Consider the following 9,547-nt stretch of genomic DNA (forward strand, 5'->3'; position numbering starts at 1 on the left):
ATGCAAGACTAATTATCACTGTTTATAAAACAGAGAACCCAACCTTAATTGGACCGCTTTTAAAAAATGGAAGCATAAATTAAGAGTATACCCACTTCCCCAGGCACCACTACACCACTGACCAAACTGTTCACATGAACCATTCAGAAGATGAACAGCGAGATCTTTCTTTTAGATGACTAATTAGATGATAATTATAGGGTATTGCCACAAAGTCAGGGCCATAATGTTTGTCATGGGAGAGAGGAGCTTAACGTTAAAGTGAGTCAAATGTTTATACACAGTTTCCATCTCTCTTGCTTTAATGGCAAAGGGAACTGGAAATGTTAAAAAGGTTACTGTGAACCAGATTTTTTAATATTTTACTTTTTTTAAAAGATTTTAAGGGGTTCGAAGAAAGTATTAGCACATTTGCAACTTGGTACACTTTATGTAAAGACAGAACTATAGTGCACATTATATGCTATTATTAAAGATAATATTACTTATATTGTACTTCTTCTTTTTCCCCGCATTGCAGAACAAAATGTCTATGTAAAAGTCTATTTATCTTTTTGTTATTGACCTTTCAAAAAATATGGCATGGTCACTAAAATCAAAACAAAAACACTGGCATCAGATCAGAGTGATTGAACTCGAGGTCATACAAATATTTACCAACATTCAATGATCTGAGATTCTAGAAAATTCTAGGACAGTACTTGGTTTTTACAAGATGCATACGCAAAAAAATTACCATGATTATTTGTAAATCAATTTCATGTTTTTTATTAAACATCATTTATTAAACCTGTTGCACAATAACTGCATGTAAAACATACATAGGCATGTATATAAATTAACATTTAGACTTATTAATATATTTGAGAGCATACACCTTTAAAATATTTAAAATACAGTATATATATATATATTTACAAACAAATTTTTTGTTGTTTTGTTGCACAAATGTTTTTCTTATATTTTCACTGTTAAAAATATAAATAATTGGTACATTGTAAAAAGTGAAAAATTGGTAATACCTAAAAAAATGTAAATCATTTTTTGTGTGTTTCACATAAAAATATAAGTTGAAAATACTTGATTTAGTGGTTACCAATTAAAGTAATTTTTTAAGTTGATCTAACTTTTACCTTTTACAGTGCATGTACCCAAATTCTTGATTTTTCTAGGTATCAAAATTAAATTAAAACAATAAAAAAAATCACTTGGCTTTCTTTACCAGATCGTCCTGCAATACTTATTTGACATGATGAATCGATAAACTGTGGAATAAACCTTTATCTATAAAGAGCACTTGGCATTATTCCCGATGTCCTGTTCTCCTGATCATTATATTATGCCATCAAAAACAAACAAGTCAGAAAATCATAACCTTTGATAATCTCTGTAGGGCATCTGATCGATCTAATCTGAATCCTGACTGCTGTCTGAATTGTACGAGCTGTCGTAACACTCGGCCATGTAGGGAAACGTATGGATTTGGGGGTTCAGTTTGGGAATCCACGCTCGGGGAACCAAGAACGTCGCGAGGTTGAACAAATCCACAAACACTTTGTAACGGTCGCTGTAAAGTGAGAAAATATGATATGTAGACTTTCATACACAAAGTAATAAAAATATCGTTTTGTTAAAATCTGTTTGTCATCAGACTGAAAGCACTTTTCTGAGGTCACATGATGTGTTTAACTACAATAAAGACAGACTTGTAAACCATACTAAAGAAGATAAGAGAGTAGTATATATATACATCATAACGTGTGATCATTATGAGTAAACGCTGAGTTGGAATCACGCCATCATGAATATGATGAAACAACACAAAACTAAACAGGAAGTTTAGAAACAAATTGTGACCCAGCCTGTAAAACCCAGCTAAAGTCATTTTTTTGTGATTTACTATTTTCTACATAAAATCATCCAAGAATATCTTTAATATTGTTAAGGTCATTTCAAAGATTCAAATCAAACTTTGATGATCCTATCTCAAAATTAGATTATGAGATTTTAGCCTGGATTTTACAGACAGGGATCCCTTTTTTCCTGTGTCATTTGGGATATACCTGACAGTGGAGCGCAAGTAATAGTACCCTGAAGATCCACCTGTCCCTGCTTTGCCGCCGATCATTCTGTGCACCATGCACACGTGGTTATCTGGAGGCAGAAGTTTGTAGATGTTACTCGTGTTGAAGTGTAAATCAATTCTTAATCTATTGATTTTGATTAGCTTTGAATGACAGAAAACGTACATCTCCACTTGGTCATAAGTGTGTCGATATCCATCAAAGCATTGAGGAGCTGAAACGGCACCTGGAAACGAGGCTCTTCTCTGTAACAGAAATAAAAATCAAGTTTGTTTGTGGTCATTTAAGTCACTTGGAAAAATATAAATATATTTGAATTAGTATAGTAGTATACACTATTGATATTTTAATAAAAATAAATAAATTACAAAATTAAGCTTTTAAGGAAAACATTCCAGGATTTTTCTTTGTAGTCGACCTCAACAGTTTACAGTTTCAATGCCGCTTCAAAGGGCTCTAAACAATCCAAAATGAGGCACAAGGGTCTTATCTAGCAATACAATTGTCATTTTCGCTAAAATTTTTTATTTTTAACCACAAGTACTCACCTTGCCCTGGCCGTGTGATGCGCCAGCGTGACCTACTGAAAGAATTATTCATCCGATTTACTCAATTTTTTGAGGTGAGTGGTTGCAATCGGTTTGTTTAAGCTACATTTAAACAAACGTCTTTTGTTTTGTTTTTCTAATTTTTTTTGTTTAAATGTAGCTTAAATGGGTTGATTGTGACCACTTGCCATTGGAAGATTGAGTAAAGTCGATGAATAATTTTTTTCAGTGTACGCAATCACATCGAAGGGTCACGCATGACGTATGCGAAACTACCGCTCTGGTGTTTATAAGTGTGCAGAAAGAGGACCGTCCGATGTTGTTGTATGTGGAAGGAGACTAATTAATATCTTTGTGTCAGTTTAATGTTTAAAATGATCCGCAAGTGTGCGTTTCACATACGTAACGCGTGACCTTTCAACGTGATTATGCAATACGTACAGTCACGCTGGCGCATCGCATGGCTGGTGCGGGATGGGTTGTGGTTTGAAAGTACAGATTTTTTTTTGTGTGAAAATGACAAGACCCTTATTTGGGCTAGTTGAGAGCCCCTCGAAGCTGCATTTAAACTGTAAACTGTTGAGGTCCACTAAAGTCCACTATATGGAGAAAAATCCTGTGTTTTCCTCAAAAAGCTTTATTTCTCCTCGACTGAACAAAGAAAGTCGAACATCTTGGATGACAAGGGGGAGAGTAAATTATCAGGATTTTTTTAATTAAAGTGGAGTATTTCTTTAATATTTTTATAAAGACATTCATGTTTTCATGAATAGAGTAATGAATTAAGATGTAAATTATTATGGCAGACATTACTGTACATGAAATGTAATCATGTGTACAGTACCTGTAGAAACTGATCATTAGAGCTCCTTGAAGGGCTTTGTAAGAAATTCGTCGCTCGCCTGTTACAAAATAAAAAAATAAAAATATTTTAATGACAAAAACTTTATCCTCAATATGGATTTATTGTGAGATGAGATCAATTAAAAATGTAAAGAATGCATTAACATGATTAAGTGATTGTATCAGAATAATATCATAGTACTGTAGGCCTACTGAATTTCCTTCGAGGGATATTATTGAAAAATATGCAGCACAAAGTTAAATTAATTTGGTTTTGCAAGTCAATTCAACCAACTATTTTAAGTTTTGGCTTGTTATAAGTCGACATAACTTATAAAAACAAGTTGAAATGGTTTAACTTAATTTGTTAAGTTAAAGTAACATAACAATATAATTATGTTGATTTGACAAACATGCTGCATATTTTTAGTGTAGTATCATCATAGTTTGTTTACAGTACACTATATATTAATAGTACCTTGTTATAAGAGTACATTAGGTCCATTATCTTTGTTTTTAAAAAGTAAATTATGTTTACAAATAAGTCGGGGGATCACTTGCAAAGCATTCTGGGTAAGTCTTTACCTTTGTTTAAAAGATGCTCGTGTCGTGAGGGATCAAACAGGGAAGTAAAGACCTCAGTCTGCTTGTTTAAGTCCTCCATCATGTCCCGTTTCTCCTCGTCATCTGATATTTTCTACCAGGTGACACCAAATCAATGTGTTAACCTTAAATTAAGTAACATATCTAAGAAACTGTGATGTAAAATGAACTAACTTCCAGCTTTTGCTTCTCCAGCTTAAAACCCTCTTCAATGTTGGCATGCAGTTTACCCCAAAAGTTAAATCCATCTCCTTCGAGTCCGGGAGTTCGTTCCAGCCATTTCTCAATACATAAATATTAACCGCATGTTAAAAACACAAATAAATCAAATGTTTTATTGTGACTGTAAGTGATGTGACGGTAAGTGAGATACCTCAACCAGTCGCAGTAGACTGGGTTCCTCTTGTGATCTTAGCAGACTCTCACTTTCTTCTCCATGAAAATTATCTCTGTAGTGCTGTTTGTTGTAAGGGACTCTCAAATGATCCGCCACACCAATCTTACTCTCTAGAAGGCGAAACTGAAGACTCTGAAACCCTGATGCTACAGACAGATATTCCCTATACAACAATAAAACAGATATTTACTGTAGGGTGAATGAACTGTACAATCATTTCCCATGATGCAACACTGTGAATCAAAATGGCATTTTGTTAGATTGCGGTTTCTTCCTCTAACCCCAAAAGTAATTACATGCCAAAAATGGCATCTTATTTCTCTAAAATGTTATGTACTCCCTACTTAAAGATCCAGCATAAGCTGGTAAACTGGTTTTAGCTGGTCTCCCAGCTTGGTTTTAGCTGGTTTTGCTGGTGTAGCAAGCTGGTCTAGCTGTGTTTTGGTCACTTTTTAAGCTGGTGTAGCTGGACTTAACTGGTCAGGCTGGAAGACCAGCTGACCCACCAGCATGACCAGCTTTGCCAGACTGGGAGGACCAGCTTTAACCAGTTATTGCCACCTTGAACCAGCTACCAGCTTATGCTGGTCTTAGCTGGATTTTTCACTAGGGCTATTATTCTTAAGGTTCTAGATCACAATAAAGAACCATAAGGCATATTTTTCTAAGATTATATCTCACCCTGGACCACAAAACCAGTAATAGGGGTCAATTTTTAAAAATTGAGATTTATACATCATTAAATGCTAAATGAATATGCTTTCCATTGATGTATGGTTTGTTAGGATATGAAAATATCTTAACCAAAAAGGAATCTGGAATCTGCGTGTGCAAAAAATCTAAATATTGAGAAAATCGCCTTTAAAGTTGTCCAAATGAAGTCCTTCACTGTAAAAAAAATTATTATGTGCCTAAGTATATTTAACTTAAAAAAATGAGTAAATTCTATTAAAAAACCTTTTTTGTAAAAAGTAAAAATAACACAAAAATATAAGTAATTCTAAATGAAGACATGATTGGGTCAATTTAACTTAATTTTATAATGCAAAATCCACTTAAATTTGTAAGAAATAAAATTAACTTAATAATTTTGTGTTCGTGACTACTTTTAGTATTTAAGTAAATATAACTAACTAGGCAGTGGACTTGTACTTCCCAGCATGCTTTTGAAAAGTAAAATTAGAAATTAAACGCTATTTTATGTGATTTTAACAAAAAAGAAAGACTTGTTAGTGTTTAATGTTTATCTTTGAGATTTAGAAGAGTTTCTGTTTTGAGTTTTGTAGTACCAAAAATGTTTTGGTAACAATATTATACATAACATTTTTAAGTAAACATCACATATTTTTATTTTTACAGTGTAACTTTACGTATTAAACTTAAGTAACTTCTACTTATTGTTTTTGGTTAAGGTAAATCAGCTTTTCTCAGTAAATTTGACTTAATACCACCAGTGTGAAATTAACTTGAAAAACCTGAGTGCAAAAACTTGCTAAAGAAAAATTAACACATATTACTAATGATAGATAAAGTTTTTATATATTTACGGTAGGAAATTTACTAAATATCTTCATGAAACATTGTCTTTACATAATATATTTACATTTTTGGCATACAAGAAAAATCTATAATTTTGACCCATAAACGTATTGTTGGTTTTGTTGTACAGGATCACATGTATGTTCCCTAAGAACTGAGGCCATGACCTTTGCACTGCTCTACCAACCCGGATAGTTACCTGAAATCAAAGAAGTCCAGGGCAGTCATGGTCTCCAGCACAGAAAACTGATCCACCAGTAGTTTGAAGATCATGGTGATCCTGTGGATCCTGCTCACCACCTTCAGCATGTTCCTCTCATCTCGAACCTGCATGAACAAAAATAATGCTTATTTTGTCAGGCTGTATGATTCAATAAGGACCCTTTAAGATTTGTTGCAAAACAAAAGGTCTACTAAAAGGTAAGAAAATAATGTTTGGTCACACTTTATTTTACGGTGTCACTGTTACAGTGTTATTATACATTTAAGTACTAAGTAATAATCATTAATAACATGTACTTACTCTAGGGTTGGGGTTAGGATTAGGGTTTGGTTTAGGGTTAGTTGCATGTAATTATGCATAATTAACTGTTATTACATTAATAATTACATGTATCATGTGTAACAAAGACACCGTAAAATAAAGTGTTACCTAATGTTTTTTTAACTTTGACTAAAAGGTTCTTTGGGTAACCAAATTAGTTCCTAAGAATCCTTTATTTTTAAAGTGTAGTTTTAGGGGTGTCCCGCAATTGTTCGTATCAATGAAGTTTCACTCACATGATTTTTAATGAAAAGCTCCCGAACAGAATCAAGTTCCCATAATATCTGCTTAAACCACAGCTCGTAAGCTAAAAGAGGAAGCGGAGGTTACAGTCAGAAATCAAAAGAGAAAACAGCAGGTTTTATACTGTATGCGATACAGACAAATAAAGGAATTACCCTGGTGGGTGACGATGAAGAGATGCTCATCATGGATTTTGTTACCTTTCTGTTGACTCTGTAAGACTTGGGCATTCAGCACTTTATCAAGCTAACAGCAAACAGGTTTGGATGTTTATTAAATCTATATATCTATAGATCTATATATATATATACACACACACACGCACGCACGCACGCACGCACGCACGCACGCACGCACACACACATATATATATATACACACATATATATACATATATATATATATACTGATTTTGTTTTCCAGGGTCACATAAATTGATAACTTTTATTTGATAAACTTGCAGAGTATAAAGTATATTTGTAATAATATGTATATACAATATAAATATGTGAATAATAACTATTTAGATCAGCACATCTAATATTTCTTAAGGTATTAAAACTGAAGTTACTTACTTGTAAATATTCTCCATAAACAATCCCACCTTTACTGGCTTTGTTAAAGCCTTTTTGAGAATCATCTTCTTCCTCTGCTTGAGTGAAGTTACTGCTAAACAATCTTAAAATAAAAGCATTTTAATTTAATATTGAATTTTGTTCAAATATATAATTATCTTAAAGAATAAACACATACTGATGCTTCCTTCCCAAAAACGGACATCCACTCATGATGTTATTTAAAACGATCTGAAGAAATCAATCCTTTTCGCATAAAATGAAAGTCAACACAAAGTTGTAGATGTTTCATCACAAGGTGATATATTTAAAGATTTTCAACGTCCAATGAAACGCTGAATTGACAACCCCGCCTTTAAACACAAATGCACATGACGAGTTTGTAAGAGGGAGTGTGTGTGTGTGTTTACAGATGTTTAATGGGAATTTTCTTGTTAACCCAAAAACTTTCATGTCTACACTGAAAAAAATGATTCATTGAATTTGATCGGTTTTTTTGGGGTGGGTGGTTGCAGTCAGTTTGTTTGAGCTACATTTGAACAAAAGTTTTATATTTTATTTTACGTTACTAATCTTTTTTGTTTAAATGTAGCTTGAATAAATTGATTGCAACCACTTACCTTAAAAAGATTGATTGAATTCAATGAATGATTTTTTTTGTGAATTCCTGATGCACTGAAAAAAATGATTCATTGAATTTAATCAATTTTTTTAAGGTAAGTGGTTGCAATCAATTTATTTAAGCTACATTTAAACAAAAAAGATTAGTATCGTAAAATAAAATATAAAACTTTTGTTTGAATGTAGCTTGGATGGATTGAGTGCAACCACTTACCATAGAGAATTGGTTGGATTCAATGAATCCTTTTTTCAGTGTGTGACCATGAACCCACATAAAGACTTGTCATTGTGATTTGTGGCACCACAAATTTATAGACAGCTAAATATTTACCGTTGCTCGCATAAAAAAAAAAAACTTATCGCCACAAGGTCAAGCATGATGGGGTTATCTAAGATCAACCCTCTTGGTCCGAGAACATTTTTACGGAGCGGAAACGATGAAAGAGGTCATAACATAAGAAATAAAACTTTTGAATGAAGTGTAAAAACAGCATGTTTCATCAACAAATCATTTTGTTGAAAAATTAAGCAACAAATTATTTTCTTCAAAAGTTTTAGTCTAAAGCACAAAGGCTATCAATAGAGCTCAACCTGAAACTTTCCAGTCAGGTATTATAAATGAAGACAAACATGTATTTTTTTAAGACCTCGTGTCTGGGACGACCGTCTTTAAGCAGACAGAACATTATTTGAAGGCCAACCACACCTGACCTAGAAACTAAAGCCTGAATCAATATCTCTGTGGAGGTTATGCACTGTTGTATATTTAATGGGGCTGAAGTCGAGTTAATGTATACATTTATGGGCAAACACCGGTAAAAACAAATCACATCACATGTGTGGAAACACATCAGAGATCATTACAAAGCAGTGTTTTACAAACAGACTGACCTGCTGGACCTCAGACTTATTTCTGTCATGTCATTGCCAAGCTTACTGAGATATCTCAAAAACACAAAGGATATCTTTATGTTGTTATACACGTTGTGAGGGTAGGGCTGTACAATTAATCATGCAGATGTGCCTTTTCTTAATGAATTAATTTTAATGAATTATTACATGCAGAAACACCATTTGTGAACACAGAAGAAGTGTCATTACAAACGCTAATCCAAAGAAAATGCCTAAGAATATTTATATTGCTGTTCTTCAGATTGTTTCAGGTATTTTCATGATAATAAAGAACATTTTAATGATTTTGTTTTACGAGTGCTGCTTTTTTAAATGCACGTTATAAATAACTCATAATGATTTAAGATGGGACTTCATACCATAGAGATATATAAAGGCTAGATGTCTCGCCTGCGCTGCTGGCCAATTGAGTGGAACGTCCGCATTTGGCGGCCATCTTACCACACTCGAAGCATTGAGTTTAATGGAGTAGTTTTAAATGACCATAACTTGCTCAATTTTCTACCGATTTTCAAACAGTTTGGTTTGTTATAAACGTCAGAGATGGACCTATGACACTGCATACTTAATGAATAATTTTCATGAATCATGTTAAAGCATCCAGAATTATAGCCACATTAATAATGTTTGTAAGAAAC

General features: G+C 33.2%; 1 protein-coding gene across 1 annotated transcript; it reads right to left on the minus strand.

Moving 5' to 3' along the window:
• Window positions 1-410: 410 nt before the first annotated feature.
• tdo2b (tryptophan 2,3-dioxygenase b) lies at window positions 411-7,710 on the minus strand. Its single transcript, XM_055184822.2, has 12 exons — window positions 7,555-7,710; window positions 7,377-7,479; window positions 6,957-7,047; window positions 6,795-6,865; window positions 6,214-6,341; window positions 4,452-4,638; window positions 4,253-4,360; window positions 4,061-4,172; window positions 3,477-3,534; window positions 2,250-2,329; window positions 2,064-2,154; window positions 411-1,567 (listed from the first exon to the last, which is right to left on the minus strand). Exons 1-12 carry the CDS (start codon window positions 7,587-7,589, stop codon window positions 1,408-1,410), a joined length of 1,224 nt encoding a protein of 407 aa, XP_055040797.2. The 5' UTR covers window positions 7,590-7,710; the 3' UTR covers window positions 411-1,407.
• Between the last annotated feature and the right edge of the window lie 1,837 nt (window positions 7,711-9,547).

The sequence above is a fragment of the Misgurnus anguillicaudatus genome, chromosome 14 (genome assembly GCF_027580225.2).
Source record: "Misgurnus anguillicaudatus chromosome 14, ASM2758022v2, whole genome shotgun sequence".
Taxonomy (NCBI): domain Eukaryota; kingdom Metazoa; phylum Chordata; class Actinopteri; order Cypriniformes; family Cobitidae; genus Misgurnus; species Misgurnus anguillicaudatus.